The 18,327-nt window shown below is 41.7% G+C and overlaps 4 protein-coding genes across 12 annotated transcripts in view; all 4 read right to left on the bottom strand.

The window, feature by feature from the left end:
* The window catches only part of LOC121716157 (dematin-like), an 83,446-nt gene extending 80,344 nt beyond the window's left edge, over window positions 1-3,102 (bottom strand). For 3 of the 4 annotated variants that reach the window (XM_042102394.1, XM_042102393.1, XM_042102392.1), the window contains exon 1: window positions 2,837-3,102. The gene's annotated coding sequence lies outside the window, so the exon portion shown is untranslated. The remainder of the gene's footprint in view (window positions 1-2,836) is intronic. The other variant, XM_042102395.1, reaches the window with a different exon arrangement.
* Window positions 3,103-3,881: 779 nt separating this feature from the next.
* rsph14 (radial spoke head 14 homolog) lies at window positions 3,882-8,853 on the bottom strand. Of its 2 annotated transcripts, none has more exons than XM_042102400.1 (7): window positions 8,747-8,853; window positions 8,247-8,469; window positions 7,890-7,992; window positions 7,641-7,759; window positions 7,082-7,307; window positions 5,322-5,458; window positions 3,882-4,457 (listed from the first exon to the last, which is right to left on the bottom strand). In XM_042102400.1, exons 2-7 carry the CDS (start codon window positions 8,443-8,445, stop codon window positions 4,219-4,221), a joined length of 1,023 nt encoding a protein of 340 aa, XP_041958334.1. In that variant the 5' UTR covers window positions 8,446-8,469; window positions 8,747-8,853; the 3' UTR covers window positions 3,882-4,218. The 2 variants fall into 2 exon arrangements, with proteins under 2 accessions (XP_041958334.1, XP_041958333.1); XM_042102399.1 differs by having other exon boundaries at window positions 8,659-8,748.
* A 6-nt stretch (window positions 8,854-8,859) lies between these two features.
* LOC121716161 (dual specificity protein phosphatase 26-like) lies at window positions 8,860-11,326 on the bottom strand. Of its 2 annotated transcripts, XM_042102401.1 has the most exons (4): window positions 11,163-11,326; window positions 10,564-10,834; window positions 9,875-10,086; window positions 8,860-9,414 (listed from the first exon to the last, which is right to left on the bottom strand). In XM_042102401.1, exons 1-4 carry the CDS (start codon window positions 11,203-11,205, stop codon window positions 9,215-9,217), a joined length of 726 nt encoding a protein of 241 aa, XP_041958335.1. In that variant the 5' UTR covers window positions 11,206-11,326; the 3' UTR covers window positions 8,860-9,214. The 2 variants fall into 2 exon arrangements, with proteins under 2 accessions (XP_041958335.1, XP_041958336.1); XM_042102402.1 differs by lacking the exon at window positions 11,163-11,326 and having other exon boundaries at window positions 10,564-10,974.
* A 1,354-nt stretch (window positions 11,327-12,680) lies between these two features.
* Window positions 12,681-18,301, bottom strand: bag4 (BCL2 associated athanogene 4). Of its 4 annotated transcripts, none has more exons than XM_042101194.1 (5): window positions 18,027-18,301; window positions 17,081-17,200; window positions 16,780-16,971; window positions 16,209-16,481; window positions 12,681-15,015 (listed from the first exon to the last, which is right to left on the bottom strand). In XM_042101194.1, exons 1-5 carry the CDS (start codon window positions 18,093-18,095, stop codon window positions 14,539-14,541), a joined length of 1,131 nt encoding a protein of 376 aa, XP_041957128.1. In that variant the 5' UTR covers window positions 18,096-18,301; the 3' UTR covers window positions 12,681-14,538. The 4 variants fall into 4 exon arrangements, with proteins under 4 accessions (XP_041957128.1, XP_041957126.1, XP_041957130.1 ...); XM_042101192.1 differs by having other exon boundaries at window positions 17,964-18,299; XM_042101196.1 differs by having other exon boundaries at window positions 16,780-16,968; window positions 18,027-18,299.
* Window positions 18,302-18,327: the final 26 nt, after the last annotated feature.

Genomic DNA, 18,327 nt, shown 5'->3' with positions numbered 1-18,327 from the left:
TTCCTCAGTTACTGGGGCATGAAGATATAGAATGGGATAGACACAGACGAGACGCAAAAGAACACGACTCACCACGTAACAGTTTAGAGATAGTTGGAGATTCAACTGCACCTCCAGCTTATGTAACGCAGTGACAAGGACCAGGGGAGGAGAGGGGGAAAAAACGAGAGTAAAATTAGAACAAACGCAGAAGGCAGAAGAACTTGATCTTATCGCCATGACAACTGCATGGGAGCTGTGGTGATGTGGGGCTGGTGAGGGGGAGGTGGCTGCAGTCTATGTGTTTGTGTGTGTGTGTGAGAGAGAGAGAGTGAGAGAGAGAGAGAGAGAGAGAGAGAGAGAGAGAGAGAGAGGTAGGGAGGGAGGAAGGGAGAGAGTGTGTGTAACCCGTACTGCCACAGAACTTATGCTTTAACTGTGGTGGTATGGAGAGCTTTGATCTTCATTTGTCTCAAGAGCAGAATGTGTGTGTCTGTTTTGGTTTGATGCATTGTACCGCCATTGGACACAAACACACACACATGCATGACACGCATGCATATACCCACCACACATTAAGTCAAGTGCAGATATCAATATGGCCTCTTCATACAACATAAAGCTTATTTGAGATAGCCATCATTTGCAATGGTGATAGCCATCATTTGATCAATCAATATCATAGATAAGAACATAAGAACGTTTGCTGCTAAAACAGACATAACCACCTTCCCTCATAACAAAGACATCATTCTCTCTAACAACCATGCCATGATTACACTCTTTCACGTTAAACACACACAGACTTACTGTGATCTCACAACTTTGGTAATGCCCATTAATAACCCCAATGATGAGTCAGCAGATCCCAGATCCCAGATGGAGTTTGCCTCGAGCAGATGGACACCAGCGTGTGGCCCATTGATCCAGGCCTCTCACTTTAGTCACCTTCACACCTCTGCCATATCGTCACACAACAATGTGACAACAACCCAACCCAACTCATAAGACGCAACCCGTGTCTCACACGGCCAACAGACAGCAAGGTCACACAGTGGTGTTCACACCAGGCACAGACAACGTTTCACCTATAGCTGACCTGTATTGTCCACTATCGCTGACAAGTAGAGGACATTACACCTTCTCCATCATTTTACATGAATAATGAAGTGAATGAGGGATGCTGATTCATGACCCACACAATGCTGACTCACCGACAGGTATGGTGCCCTGTTTGATGCCAAATATGATCTCGCTTAAAGGAGAGGCTGAACTGATCTGCACAGGTAGCAATAATGAAACTGATAACCATTAATAAAAACATTGGTTGGAAAAGGGAGTGATTCTGTATGTAAACCAAAAAGGCTACACTACAGTTCATCCTTACTTTTCATAAAACCCAGGATGGTTCACCAGTCCCAGGCCTAATGCCTTCTTTACCCTTCTTGAGTTAGGATTTTAGCAACTGATTTCATAGGCATCAAAAGCTGTCATATTATAATCAATGTACTAGTTACACACCAATATCACTGTGTCAAAAAACATGTTTCAACCTGTTTGAATTCTCGCTCTTGTCAGCTACAGGAGTTAAGTATGTACTGGAACTGGACATGACATGTATAGTGATTTCTATCACTTTGCTGGTGCTACTGCAGGTCCTTTGCCATCAGAGCCCATTTAAGACATTCAACATGTTCTCACAATAGTGTTGAGTACTACTGAGTACTTCATCTCCATCAGGAGAGGCCAGAAGAATAAATATTCCATTTACTGTAGGCCCTATTTATACACTAGAGAGGTACTTATGGCCTAATGAAAGAAAACTTTCTGAGTAATTCTATGACGATCTAACAGAATCCACTGGATGGAAGTGCATAACATGCAAGGATCATTAAGGAAGGACATTCTGTAATTCAATTCTAATTTAATTGGTCTAAAACCCTTCAAAAGCAAACCCCAAGACCCCTTTGGAAAACCAACTATAATTATCAGTCATCAGTAGTCAAGAAAGGATTTTTTTTTAAACTCCCCATAAGACCCGGTATGCTCAAAACATTGACTATAGGATGTATAAAGTAAAAACACATTTGAAATACATTATTAATTAGAAAAAAATCAAACATGCCATCATGCAACCAACACAACACTGCAATATTGATTGACATGATAACATAACAGTGATTAAAAACAGCATAACTGAATAACCTAATTCACACTGGCATGACATCCATGACTTTGCCAATCATGATGTCAGTGTCCAAACTTATTTTTTACAAACATGTCCCAAACAACAATATCAGCCTACAGGAACACTGGGTCAGATTGGATTTTCGCCATCGTTTAGATCTGTGGGGCTGCCTCGTTGACATGCGGGTATTAGCGCGCTGAACCATTCAGTCTGTCCCTGTTCTCCAAATACCCTTACAGTGATAGCCATGTTCCAGAGGTTGCTGATCCGGCAAGCATGGGACCTGTTCTGAATCCCTCGCCTCCGGCGTTACGTAAAAACATCGCATCACCCCTGAGAATAATCTCGTATCTCAAAGATTCCCTAACCATTGAATGGTCTCAGCATAAATTAGGCTACATTACATTTTCACCGACAAAGAACAATTAATTAGGTCAAGGAATTCACGAATTAGCAACAACATGAAGTCGTTCTGGCGTTTACAGTGTTGTGAAGCAACATGACGCGGTCATCGCAATATAGCCAGTCAGCATCCAAGGATAACGTGGGAGCTTGAACATCAGTACAAGCGACCAAAAACATCACAGTAGACATGTTTTTCGTCATCTCATTGCAAATTGTTAGTAAGCTACAACATAAATGCTTGTGAGTAAACGTTAAGAGTCTTACCTTTCAAACACCTTATGTTTCACTCTTCAGAAATGTCAACCTCAACCTCTCCGCGGATGCAACCAGGCGACTAATCTCCTCTCGCAATTTAATTTCCGGAACGCGATTTAGAAGTGTGTTTCTGAATAAAACCAATGTCAGTTCTTCTTATTCAACAATATTTTTAGATCCACACAAAAAGACGTGACTGTCAGCAACCCGCTCTTGTCAGAACTGGACTGGCGCGCCTGTGCTGTGCGTTCTGGCAAACTGCGAGCTGTGCAGACAGATAGCGGCAGCGTGCCTCCTGCCCCTGTCCGCTGGCGCAATCCATTCTGAACATCGGGGGGTAGCCGATACACATGACAGTGCACATTTGCTTGGTGAAGGTGACAACCAAATCAGGGCCGAAACACTGCTTATGTGACAGAAAACTGATTTTTAAGTGGTTGGTGGACCTATCAAACAATAGGCCTAGGCCTACAAACAGATATCCCATTTTGTATTCTCTCTACAGTAGATATTTTGTCTTTCTTTCGACCTATTGCCCAGAGACGTGGGACAACACTATTCCCTCACTTTCATTAGTGGTGTGACAAAGTTTAAAAAAAAGGTAAGTATAGGCTACATTTACATAATGTGCCTCACATGCCTCTGTGACACCACGAACATCATTGCGACTTTAAGCGAGCACGTCAGTATGATTATGCTGACATTTTGGCTCAATGTAATTCCAGCAGTTGCTGACAGACAAAATAGTCTACGAGGTAGGCCTACATTACCTGGCCACTTGTCACTTCTTCATTTTTATGTGGGATATATCCCCTTGTGATTTTCATTTGCACAATATATATTGACCTGAATTCCTTGATAAAAGTCACTGATGCTGTCCATTCAAAGTCTAAGGGTCAGATGCTTTCCGTTGGCAGTGTCTTTCAAGAACATACAAGCCCCAAGGGTTCATGCATTCATGCCAAAAAAGATTCTCTGGAGTGGCTGCACCACAGATGTCACACATGAACCAAATCAAGTTAATACCAATACTGACGGAAGAATGCTTCTGATGTACTTTTAGGATTCTTTATTAATGGTTCTAATGTGGAGGAAGAGTTCAAATGACAAAAAGCAATCCTTGGATCCTCTAATTACACTTTTCCTGTTTGGAAGACTGGTGCGGACCCTATTTGCATTTCAGAAAAACAGATGAAGGTTTTATGGTTTCTTATTTTATTCTTTGTTGCATGAAAAACAGTTTTGTGTGTATGTCTGCAAGTTATGTTGTATTTTTGCTCTTTTTCGATTCTCCTCCTCTTCCTCTACTCTCCTCCTCTTCCTCCACGTCTTCCCCACCCCCTCCCTACCCTCCTCTTCTATTCCCTCTTCTCCACCTCCTCTCCTCTCCATCAGGGCTTCCAGGAGATGACTTGTATGGCGGTCTGAGCGGCACGCTGAATGATGGACTCCGGGTGGCTCAGGCGGGTCCTTAGCAGTGGCAGGTGCTCCAGCAGTTCCAGCCTGGCAGGGGGGGCCTCTGCCAGGCAGGTGAGGGCACGCAGGGCGTTGGCACTCACCGCACGGTCCGCGCTCTCCACCAGCCGCAGCAGGGGAGGGATGGCATCAGCCTCCAGCGCCTGGTATTTACCTGGAGATGACAATGGGGAGATCACACAGTGGAAATGGTGGAAATGAATTAACACAGAAATTAACATGTGTGAGAAGGGGTAAAGAGAGAATGGGCAGGACTTCACATTGACTACATGGGGATATCATTTATGATACAGACTTGATAATTAGTACCCCAGCTGTTTAACCAGATGCTGGTAAAATAATGATGTTGTCTACTGAACTGGGCCAGCCAGTGTAACCGGCCAGCATGGCATAATCTTTCATTGGTCTGATCTGTAGTACTAGTATTTTACAGACTGCCTCTGGGCTCACACTGTGGGATGCTCTTTAGACAAAGCTCTGGAGTGCAGCTTGGAATTATATTACCGGGAGTAACTATCATTTCTAAAACTGATTTCAAATAGAACTCCAAGTAATAATACGAATACAGGCAAAAAACACAGACCACGGTCAAAGTCCTTTTAGGCAAGTGCCTCCACTCGGTGACCATATTGCAACGCATTTGGGCACTTATCGGACATCTATTCCGAGCAGATTTGCGCGTGTGCAAGTCTTCACAACATCAGCCTCGCTCCAGTGGCGAGATCACAACACATGATTCGTACAATGTATTCACAACACATCACATGATTGGCACAATGTATTCACATGTCAACTTTTGGCCGCAGAAGGAGCAGGATATGTGTGGGAAAACTGCCATATTGGCGTTTAAAATAAACGCCAATTATAATTATAACGCCAACTATAATTATAACGCCAACTATAATTATAAATGCCTTTATATGGAGGATTTTTTGAGTGCTGTGTCTTCTCATTAGAAAGTATCTGCCATGGTCATGTAGTGTATAGTCAGCTCTGATCATCATCTGGCCTGTTTTACCTTTGGTGATAACTGCAGTGTTCATGATGGTTCCAGCCGCACTGGCAGTGACTCCTGGGTCGCTATCTGACAGCAGACTGACCAAGACAGGCAGAACATGCTCCTCACACAAACGCTGCTTTCCCTCAAGGGGAACACTGAGAGAGGCAGAGAGAGAGCGAGAGAGAGACAGGGATAAAAGGAGAGAGAGAGAAAGAGAGAGGCAAATAAAGAGAGGGCAACAGAGATGAGAGAATATATAATTAGGAAGAAGTTATATAATTACAGGTAGAAAAAGAAAGCATAAGCAGTCAAAAAGTCAATTCTATCCTGTTCTATGTTGTCTTAAAGTATTGTCTATATTGTATACAATCAATACTGGAGGCATACTGGATTGTGAAGGCTAAAAGGACAATACCATTACCAAAACTAATACCACACTGTTCTCAAAAGCTTTCTGCTAACTGATTTTATGTACTGTACTTTACATTTCTTTATTATCATTTACTATTTGTCTTGCTTTTATGTACATTTATTGTGGCTACTGCCACAATGTTATTGTCATTTCATGTTTTTAATTACTATTATTTACTTTTATCTATGTAAAGCGCATTGAATTACCTGTGTATGAAATACGCTATATAAATAAACTCGCCTTAATTGGCTTAATACAGACTAACGCTGATGATTCCTAAGTCATACGGGTTAATCACCCAGATCCTACTATAAACCCTGGATCCTTTAACCCAGATCCTATAGTCCCACACCTGCTACTAACACCAGGTGATGTACACAAATTAAAACGATAAACTGTGTCACTCTCAATGACCTGTATAATATGTCCTCCCTCCATTGCAGTGCAACAGCAGGCTTGACCAGTCAGACCAGTCAGTGGATTTCAGGAGTGAGTAAGTGAGTCTCAAGCACTGTTTTTGACATGGTTAGCAGGGGCTGTTTGTGATAACCTAAGCATAGCCTACACGGCACAGATATTTTTTTAAGAATTTACCAAAGTGAAATATTGTTATAAACAAACAATTACATTCACACATGTTGCAAGATAGTTTTGCGGCTGCCAAAGTTCATGCAATAGGTTTAAAGGAACCATATGTAAGATTGTGGCCAAAACCGGTACTGCAATCACTTTCAAATTACTGTAGAGCGGTGTATCCCCTCCCCCTCCCCCGACTCAAGGTTGCTAACCCGGATGCCGAAACACTACTGACTTAGTGATTAGTAGTTAGATGGAGGGTGGCGCATTAGGCCAAAACACGACATGACATGACATGACATGACAAAACACAACATCAGCATCAGTTGAGGGCTGCAACTTCACTTTTTTAAATGACAATATCCTGGCCGGACTACTGTTGTCAGTGATATAAGTATTTGAAATGAACATGATTTCTTAATGTCTAGTGACATATCAGGGCTATTTTATGATTACATTTTTTTTACATACGATTCCTTTAACAACATGAGAATAGCATCTGCTGCATGCACAGAAATAGGCTAATGGTTTATAATCACCGCATTTTATTATCTCAAGTGCAGTTGATATGAATTTGGAGAAAGTAATGGTCTACATTCATTAAGGGAGCCTAAGGTGCAGTAGCAGCTGTAGAATAGAGTACTAGTTGAACAGGTAATGATGACTATATTTAAAAATCCCATGTTTGACTGTCTACATCAAAATTGCAAATAGACTATTTAAACTGTAGACTACCGCCTTACTGTAGGCTATAGCTCTCCATTCTGAATATAATCAGAATGATGCCCACCTGATTCCCACCATAGCACTGGCGGCAGCTCGCCGGATGGCGAGGGACGTGCTGGCGAGCTGCTCGCGTAGGATGGCCACACCGTCGCTCTGGAGTGCGGGCAGAGCATCCACCCGCACGCAGCAGCTCAGCGTCTCCAGCACCAGCGCCCGGATTTCCTCATGCTCCACCGGAATCTTCATCACCAGGTGATGCACCAGGCCCTGCGACACGATACAAGCCGCACCTGCCACAGATACCCATCACCACAGCTCAACACACAATATCGGCATATCCACTGACATTGATGGGGACTGATAGGTCGAGATCAGAATCACTGTTTGTATATGTTTGGTAATTGTTATCATGAACGCTAATTGTTTTTAGACTGTTAAAATTATCTCTATTACTATTATTAGTATTTAATTGATGGTGTAAGACTACTTTAAACTGATCATTGTTATTGGTCATGTTTATTGTTATTATTGAACGTCACTTTAGACAAACGTGTCTGCCAAGAACCATAGCATACAGTACATTTCAATGATAACATGAGAAAGCGGATATGCCAAGAGCTGACCTGCAGGAAACTCGGCCATCATTTTAAGAGCTCTGTGCATGTTCCTCCGGCAGGCATCCACCGGCTCGTCGAGCAAGTCTGACAGAGGACCCACCACGTCATATCTGAGAAAGGCCTCCCTGCATAAAACAAAGAAGTTTCTAAGAAGTCGTCACTGAAATCATAATCACTAAATAAAAGTTAAATGGTTAACATCAAACAGAGGGCACAGTCCAGCAACAAAATAATGAGTTGCTCAGAGGAACTCACCTGCCTACATTATGAGTGGCCAGTAAGTATAGCACTTCTGTGGCTTTGGTCCTCACAAAGGCATCTTCATCCTCCAGAAGAACCTTTAGTCTCTCCAGACAGCCTGAGGCATATTCAATAGTTACTCTGTATTTCTTTACACAGATATATAGCCTACGGTTTTCATTAGGCATCAGTGTAAAAAGTCAAGTTGCCAGATTGTTTAGACCTATTGACAATTAGCTTGCTTATTTTTCTGACACAACACCAAACAGCACTTTATGTTTTTTTGTTTGTTTTTTTACTTTAATTAATTAGGATATCTACTCAATAAAAGTGAACAACTTCAGCCATTAAAGTCGAGCATGGTCTACCTACCTTTTTGAATAGCCTCATATGCCCGTTCCGGATCGTGGACGAGATCACAGAGGGCGGTGAGCGCCCTCTGGCGTATGTATAGTTCAGGGTCCTGTAACTCCATAGACAACCGTGGAAGTGCTCTGTTGCCGAAAGCTACAGGTGCTTTTGTTGGGTCTAAAAGCGGGGGTAGTTGTTCTGAAATCCGTGTGCTGGCCATTTTCTTCTGGCAAAGGTAACGAACCTTTCAACATCAAAAGAAAACAGCATAACGTTACATTGTGAAATGGTTAGAACTAGCCTTCTAGTGCTATCGATAGTCTGCTCATAACATTAGTTTTTTTTTTAACAGCGCGTCGTCAAACTTTAAGGATGTTATAGCTATCCTAGGTTAGCTTTATGTGGATATTCTCTCTTGCAGAAACAGACCTACCATAAATATGAAACTCTAACCCTAACCCTAGGAAAAGTAAAGGAAACCTGTTGTTAACAGAACAATGAATAATAGTGTGTCTACTTACGTATTGAGAAACCAACAACAGGTGATTGTGCTGCTTTGCTTACGCAAAGAAAACACCGTTGTTCATTGGCAACAGCGTAAGAAGCGTAGGCTATCTTACGTTCGACATAAGTCAGAAAACATTAGGCTAAGCATAGGTGCTCACTGCAAATCTTTAATATACTTGTTTGAATAATAACAATAATAATAATAATAATAATAATAATAATAAATCAACTTCATTATACAGAACGTATTTAAATTAGAATAGTTCAAACGTTTTTAAACCAGTCCATGACACTTCTGCAGGAAACAAGGACTTCCAAAAGGCCCAGTCAGTATGGATCAGACGTAATGTTCATTAGGCCTACTTTCTTGTGTGCAGTAGGCTACCCCGAAATCCAGTTCCAATCACTTTAGCGCTCAATTTCGAAAATAACATCCATATTTAGATGAAATTGCCATTTAACTGAATCTTGTATGTCTTTTTTTAGTGGCTATTTCTGCCATAGAGTTGGATCTGCAGGTTGATGAGCTGTCGTAGAAAGCCACGGTTGGGGATGATGCCACGGCCCTCCTTCACAGTGGTGATGGCATCCACCAAGGTCATGTGATGTTTCAGCATCAAGTAAGCCAGGACCACTGTAGCCGAGCGACTTACACCTACATGGCAATGGACCAGGACTTTACCTGAAGATGCAATACAACATTAGATGAATTTACAAGGGTTAAATGTTGGAAAAGATACCATGGGAATATGACCACTGAATATCATTAATGGGGATAAGCTATGCCTTTATAGAAAAACTAACAAACAAATCAAATACCACCATATAGCATACATAAGTGTACTGGGACATGACTGCAGTCTGATTCTGTCTGTCGAGTATCTGGCCTGCTCTCAGACTCTATTTGCACTATACTTCTCACCAGAGCGATAGCTCACAAATGTAGGCCTTGTAATAAGACTAAGATCGTGGCCATGTACAGTGCCCAGTGTGGTCTAGGTAGGCTATTTCTAATCACAGGAGCCTAGTGAACATTTCTGTCCCAGAGATGCATAACACTGGAAATAACCCTTTGAAATGAAATTGGCAATAGGCTCAATCAGAGTCAACTACATGTTAAGGTCTGAGAGGAATTTGCTCACCTCCTCCACTGAGTGCTTTGTGAATGAAGTTGGCAGCCGTGTTGAAGTTTGCGCTCATGTCGTACTCAGGAGAATCGCGGCCTTCGATCCCGAGGTATGTAATGTCCATGCCCTTGTAGTAGTCAGGCCCACCACGCCTGGACGTGTGTGCGCAGTTCACAATATGTGTGAAGCCACGGGCTGTGAGCTCACTGCGATTTTCTGCACTATCACTGCAACATGACACACATTCAGTTGAACGACTTCAAACCAGGTCTAATATATATGACAGGATAGCATTGGCCTATATCCTAGTGTACATTGCTATACCAATGACAGCTGAGGTTTATAGCAGTGTGACATTATGACATGCAGATGACCATTCAATTACCAAGGCTGAAGTTGTTTATTAGGTACATTAGGTAACTGTGAAAGTAACACTGAACTGCATTTGTTATTGAATGAAAATTAATCTGTCACAAATCTTTACTTTGTTTTTAGTTGTTTTTAGTTGTATTAAATGTGTTATTGGCCCAGTAGTAGAGCTGTACCCCCTGGGCCCAGATGAGATTTTGAAATGTGCCAGACATCAACCAATCATGAGGCAAGTGATATTAAATCAGTATTAGATGAGGCATAACCAGACAACATGCAGTTTCAGACTTTTACTATTGGCTAACGATTCCATTCAGTGGGAGGCATTCACTTACTAATCCCCAATGTAAAGTTTTGGCCAAACTTCGTCGGCATGGCTACTGATCATTCTCCCGGTGAAAAGGAGACGCTCGACTTCCATCACGGCAAGTCCAGGAGAACTGTAGTCAATCTCCGGTTTGACTGAACGTGAGGTATCACTTTGCCAAAGATAATTCCGAGTAGCCATTCTGCCAAAGTCGCGTGATAGCCTTTGTCTTGATCCAAAGTCTTGATTGCGCGCAAAGATATCCAAAACCAAAGCTTTTGATTTCCAATTCGTGTAAACTATAATAGAATACGTTTAAATTATTGACATGCCGTTTGCTTCGAAGGGACCGCTCGAATTCTCAAGTTGTCAATTCATGGCGTGGTCTGAATATGTAGCCACGGGATATTGTAGCCCCTGCAACGCAAGGGGGATATTTTGGGAGCCAAAAGTGGGCACGCAATCAAATCACCCACGTAGTCGTGGGTCATTTTACAATACATAAATTAAACTCTACGAGCTCTGACAACTCTTAACTTAAGACTTAGCCAAGTCACTATCATGCAAACACACTGATATCACGTAGCACTTATTTAAATAAAAAATAAATTAAAAAATAGCTTATACCTTTTCTCTCAACAAGGCCTAGGCTAGGCCACGTTGAATTCATACTTCCTCACTGTAAAATTGACGGTGTAGGGGCCTTCATTACCCTCCTTAGAATGTAATGTGACAAGTTCGATGGTTTTTATGGCTGATGATTTGATGTGGGCCTCTGACTTGGTCTAAATACGGCACAGCCAGTGGATGCCTGGTAGAAGAGAAAACAGAGCAACATATTGTCATGTAGAATATTTAAAAATGAATAAATATAAATATGTTGTCTTTGAACTATTCTTAATTAAATATAGGGTTGACATTATTTGTAAATTATAGAATTCTTTTTTATTCACATTTTACAAAATGTCACAACTTTTTCGGAATTTGTGTTGTAAACGTGTAGCTGAAATAAGAACACCATGGTCTTATAATAAAACCCAGTAGGCTATACTGTTACTGTCAAAACAACTGTTCTGGATAATTTGATGAAACTATAAAGAATGAGAAAAAGGTTATAGCCTGGAATCTGAACATATTGATGTACGTGATCTTATACGCACATCAAAAGATGTCCAACTCCTTGTGCTACTGGTTGGGGATTTTCTATGCAGCCAGACCTATTACTGAAGTAGCTGTGAACTTAATTAATTAATCGTGATTATGATTTCAACGATTATTTTGCTACATTCAGTTTCATAACAATGCTCTCCTTTTGTATTGAGTTGTCGTGTGCATTCTTTTTGCATGTTTTCGTCTTGGATAGGCTATATTTAAGATTAAATGTAACAATGTAAAAGGTTTTGAAAGTGAATAAGTTCCAAAATCACTGAGTACTCATGTTGAATAATCGTGATTTCAATATTGAACAAAACAATCGTGATAATGATTTTTGCCATGATCAAGGAATCCTAAGGGTTGAACCGGTCGTGAACCGCTTCCGTTTTTTTGTGTTCAGTTTCTCTTCATCCCCTGAAGTCTTTTGGTTCTGTTGATACCTTCCATTATAGAAATTATCTGACTAAAGTGTTTTAATAAGCAGCTGATTCACATTATTTCCTTGTGTAATGAAGGATCTTTGCCTATACTCAAATACTGATAACAACAAAGATGCCTTCATCAGCATTTCACTAGGGTTGTCAAGCAGCCACCCTCCTTTTGTACCTTTTATCAAATACAAATCTAGACATTCCATAGTGATGTCATGTCAGAAAAAAAAGAATATGTTGGGATTTTTTTCTAATTTCCCAGTGCACTCTGTGATTCTTAAATTGCAGTTTTTTTTATGCAAATACATTCAATAAACAGGTTTAAGGGATATTGTTGAAGGAAATTATCAAACATATTATCAGTCTCTTTTGAATTAATCTGGGAGGGCGTATGCTTTTGACAGGAGAATGTAGCCTATAGTTGCTTCATATAAAGGCAGAAGTAGAATTTTGTCACGCATGTGCATTGCAGAAAGGTTGTCTTTTGAAATTTGACTCCATGCAACTTCAAACAGTCAGGTAAACAACACAACATGTAAGAAAATAAGGTCACACCACATTAACAATGTCCTGATAGATTTAATGTGATTCACCACCAATGCTGCTTTCCTACACTTATTAGGAAAACAGCACCCCTTTGTGGCCAAAACCATGCATTACATATAGAAACAATTGCAGGCAGATTGTTGGTCCTTAGGATTTCTGTGTTTTCTACCTTATACAAATATATCTCTCATGTTGCATGTAAAGTGTAGATACATATACGTTTCTGTTTGATAGCGAGACAGATTATTTACAGGATTAGAGAGAAATAACACAATGATCAACACAATTTAAACATTACTGTCCATGCACATCTCCAGTTTTTTTTCTTTATATATAAAAGCACCTGCTGATAGTATGGCACAAATCTTTCAGAAAGAGAAACAGGACAGATATGCTTGTGATCTGGAAGAGGACCAGCAGAAGGTGGCCAGGGGGTGACTTTGGTGCAAAGTGTGATGTTAAAGGTACTTTTGTCTGGTTGTTTTGAAAAGTGCCATGAAACAACCCGCTTTGTCTCTTTCATGTTAATGTTGAATATATATTTATATAGTACTCGTCGTTTAAACAGATGTTTTCTCTAAAAAAAATTGTCATACATACATATATGTATATACCTCATCAAGAGGTCTAAATATCTTTACTCTTATAAACAGATCCACTTCCCACTAAAAGCACTCAGTATGATGCGTTAGGTACTCCAGCAGAGGACTTCAAAGTAATACGAGATGTGAGCAGATATGAAATCATATTAGAAAGGGCACCAACAGGTGTTTACTTAAAGGCTGTGCCGGGGCACTCTCTGAATTAGGCTGCATCGTCTGATCAAGTGCAAAAATAAGAAACCCACTCCAGATGCAGTAGGAGTTTTTATATACACGTGTATACTAATAGACAGAAGGGCGCAGTCAGTAAAACCACATGAGAAATGTGGACGCTCATCGCAAAACATGTTGTGAACAAGAAGAACGAGCTGAAAAGATACAAAGGACCGTTCCAAATTAGAAAGTGTTACAACATGACGACACTGCCAAAAAAAAAAAAAAAATCACACCAAGCAGGAACAAGCGTAGGAATGGGATTGGGTTTTTCTTCATCTTCTCTTACTTTAAAACTTAGGGACAACAACCTCAATACATATTCTGAAGTACTGTAACCTCCTGGGTTGTGGCAAATGGCTTTGGCCCTACTGCTACAACTTTGCTCTCGGAAATGTTGCCAATGTCAACTGCTGATATTCTTTTGGAAAACACTACACATAATCAGATTAAATGAACAAGGACAATTCTTTGGCCAAATCTTCCCAGTGTGCATTAGTGCCCACTCTGGAACTGAGACTGGGAGAGGAAATGGTCGTGGGGAGATAGAGAACAAAGGATGCTGGGATATGTATCAGGAGGGGAACACCAGCTAGAAGGTTTCGAGAGGATGGACAACAGCAGTGTCAGCATGTTCCACATGCTGATCCAGTGAAAACAAAGATGTCCACTGTTACAGTGACTGATCTGTGATCCTCAATATCTAATCATTTGAGAAAAAAAAATGATGTATTGACAACAGCAGTCAGATCTAATCCCATTAACAGTATCATTATTAACTGCAAAGTACCGCATTTTCATCTGTGTTAGATTTACAGGAAGTAAGCTTCAATGAAGAAAGCTTCAAAGAGATGAGACAAAAGGCCCAAAGTCTAACATCTCATAATTCATGCTGTCAACTGAAATGATCAGTGCAAGGGAAAAGGAGCACAGTGTACAGAGTGCCTGTAGACAACAGAAAAAGAAAATGGAAAAAAAATATCTGGAGAACCTCAACATCCAGGCTATCACATTTCCCTTCCATATCCCTTTCTCCCTCTCGCTCTCTCTCGCAGATCAGAAGGCCTTCTTCTCCAGCTGGTCCAGTATACCCTGGATCCTCTGCACCGTATCCTTGCGGGCCAGCCGGACCACTTCCTGGCCGTTGGTCTCCACTGAGTCCAGCACCAGTAGCTCTTTGGTCAGTAGCTCCTCCAGGCACCGGTAGCTTTTGTCCGTCTTTTTGCCCACAAACTCATCCACGTCCTCCTGCAGCAGCTGTACCCGGAACATGACCTGCTGGACGCGGGCTAGACTGGGGTTGTCACTCAGCTGGGGGCCTGGGGGAGCTCTGGTAGGGTTGGGTGCCTGAGGAGGAGGCTCAGCTTGAGCTGGCTTGGACTCCTGCAACTTCCCGCCTCCTGGCTTGTAAAGTTGAGGGGGAGCACTGAACTCTGTGGGCTTGCCCTGGGCCTGGTTGGGCGTGATGGGTCGAGGTTTGGGCCCAAGGGGCTGTGGACGAGCCTGTGGATGCTGCCCAGAGAACTGATGGTCCTGAAGGATTGAAAAAGTGAGGACTTTTTATATTTCATACTTTTATTTAACAGCCTCAAACTCATTCTGATGCTACACTGACTTTTAAAATGGAGAATTAAGTCTGTCATTACCTGTGTGCACCCGGAATGGTTGATATTGCATTACGTACCGTTGATCAAGTAGGATTGTGACCTTTTTAGTCAGTTTATGACTAAATTGACTATATTAGCACTAAATGGCATTGAATACTGACGCCAAGGGGCATAGCTATTAATTCTTCCTTTGTGTTCCTTTAAGCTTAATAATGTCTGGATATGCAACTCTTATAGAAAAGGATTTATATTTGCCTGACAGATCGTTTGAAGTACAAGCAACAGGAAGAGGCCACACCATGACTTCAGGACATACTCAGCACATGTTACTCACACTATGCACTGCCATGACAATAGATGTCCTGGGGTGGTGGCAATAGCTATCTTGAGTCACACCCTACACCTCTTAGCAACACTCTACCACGCTCTGTCTAAATCAAAGAAAAAGCGAGGTAAAACTGAACTGACAGTCTAAGTTCAACTACAACAACCACTGCTATCCAAAAGGCTTTCCAATCATTAGTCAGTCATCATTTAGCAGTGAGGGAATCCAGTAAACAAATACAATGGAAAATGACTAAAGGAAAAAAAATAGTGTGTGTGGAAAATAGCCAACTGCATTTGAGCACATGGATTAAGTGTCTTAAAGAGCGCAGACCTTTATGTGTGCAGTGGGCCCTACTACAATTAGTGACCTTCGATGGCCTGGTGGTGAGCAATGTGCGGTTACATAAGAGGCTTTAGCACAGCCCGCTGAGGTCATCCACTATACTTAAGACTCACTTGACTGGAAACTCTGAAATTCCAATGGCTCTAGTAAGACTTGATTAAAAGACACACAGCAAAGTAATTTACAAGTAATTACTCACAACAACCCGAGTTACATTATGAGATATAAACTGCTCTTCTCATGGTATTTTTCCCTGAAGCCCACACTTGGCCGATAGACCATTACATTATATCTCCCATGCTTAATATATGACAACAGACTTTTCCTTTCAGCAAAGTCTTTCATTATAGATCAGCGATTACATCACTGTGTGAAACCAGGAATGGAAGAGTAAGGAAAAGGGCCTGTTTAGTCACAGGAAAAATATTCCTCTTATATATCACATATACCTTGTGCTCATATGGAGGAGGGGCTGGTCCTTGCCATGGAGGGGGGTGGGGAGGCCTGACGTGGTTGCCATAGGGACCATGTGGCGCCTGGTTTCCGGGCTGCCACTGCTGTTGTGGGGCTGGAGAGGGGCTGTAGCCCCCAGAATGAGCCCATGCTTCTGGTTGTGGGGCTCTGGAGTGCATGGATTGCTGGCCCGGGTATGGAGGATTCTGGGGCATCGTGGGACCCCCCTCTCCATAGTGCTGGTAAGAGCCTGGATGGTAGCCAGGGCCCTGAACAACACAACATTTAACAGGAACATACATAAGAGAGCAAGGGATGAGCAAGGACGGAATCAAGCAGAACATACAGCCCGCAGATACATTGTGCGTTCTATAGTGAACTCTGGGAGTTTACAAGACAGCAATGTTCATTAAGATGAAAACAGGAAGCTCTATATACCAACAGTAGTGAGGAAAGTCATGCTGATACCTGTATGGTATACATACACTTTTGCAAGAGTAAAATAACTATAATTAAATTGACGAGTAAATTAAACTAAATTAATTAAGTCATGAACCATACATGTACCCCTTGACAGTGTTGAACAGGATAAGGAGGCGGTGCTGGTTGTGCTGCACTTCGTTCAGGACAGCCTTGATTGTGGTAATGAGGCTGCCGGGGTGGCATTTGTTCAGCACAGTAGAACGGATTGGATGGATGAAGCATATTTGTGGAGTACTGTTGAGGATTGTAAACGCCATTGGGGTACGCAGACAGCTGCTGAAACGAAACAGACAGAATGTAGCCTACATGACAAAAGTTCACTGGTTCAGGCGTCAACTTGAAATTAAAAGAAAGCCATGAAATAACTTATGGATGAGTAGGGTACCTGATAGGGCGGTTGCCCGTTTACCTCCGTGCCTGGAGGATACGCATTTCCATAAGGTCCTGTCGTATGCGACTGGGGATACCAATAGTTAGAGGGATATCCAGAGTATGGCGTCGAATCCTGTCATTAAAAAAAAAGTTATATTATGTGATGTGTCGATGCTCGCGTATCAATATTCTTGATAAATCACTGCCACTCAGGAATTATTCAGCACCCTGTTGCGAAATAATTTGCACTGTACAGCATAAAAAACACCTGGCGGAATTATGGATCATTAGCTTGGTTCACTTAACTTCCATGCAACCAGAGATAATCGAGAAGCTATTTGGGCATCTAGCTTAGAGAACACAAAGTTGGACATAAGTAACGTACACAGGCCAGACAATGAATGGCGTTAACTTACATTTAATGTAGCAGCATATCAATTAAGACAGCTATCTGAAAATATATCAGAGCCCTATCATTAAATAACACTGACGTTAAAATTCACTCATAGTAGCATTATATGGCTGGTGTACGTTAAACGTTAGCCAACAGAGATACACAATCTAACCGTGTACTAGCTCAGGTTAACTCGCAAATCGTTACTGATGGACCAATTTAGTTGAAAAACAACTGTAGAAGGTTCAGACTGTACAAGGAAGGTACATTTTAAAGCTAAGGTTATCTAGCTAGAAACAGTGCTGAAATCACTGCCAATTCGCTTACTCAAGAGCATGTAACTAGCTAGCTATTGCTAGCGCTATATTAGCTTGTTTGTTAGCTGAACCACTCGACAGGCTCTGATTGCTTCTATCAGCTGAACTAGGTTAGTAACTTTAAGTTGACTAAGGTTTCTTACAATATGTGGAATTCTAAATTGCCAAATTACTGTTCAGATTACCATGGTGCCGTTCCAGTTATTCTCCGAGTTAAAATGTGATGGCAAGTGCGGTTTAGAGCTTGCCTGCATTTGATGCATGACCCAAGCAGGCTCCCCTCCACTCCTGTCGTTGCCAGCTGTGTCGTACGCCATTGGCGCAACTCTCGGCTCAATCAGAAAGCTTTACAGGAGTTTGCTACCCCGCACTCTCTCCAACCACTTTCCGCCCCAGCCACACTCAACGTTTCAAAAAAGGCTGTTTACACTGTTCCTTTAAGTTTACACTTCAGTCGCTTCCTTATTCACATAGCCTGTTTTACATAACGTTATGTGCGTCAGAGTACATTTCGTCAAATGAGACCGCAGATACGGTTGTCAGCTGTGG

This window comes from Alosa sapidissima, chromosome 8, assembly GCF_018492685.1.
Source record: "Alosa sapidissima isolate fAloSap1 chromosome 8, fAloSap1.pri, whole genome shotgun sequence".
NCBI lineage: Eukaryota > Metazoa > Chordata > Actinopteri > Clupeiformes > Clupeidae > Alosa > Alosa sapidissima.
This window is presented reverse-complemented; position numbering and strand designations above follow the sequence as displayed.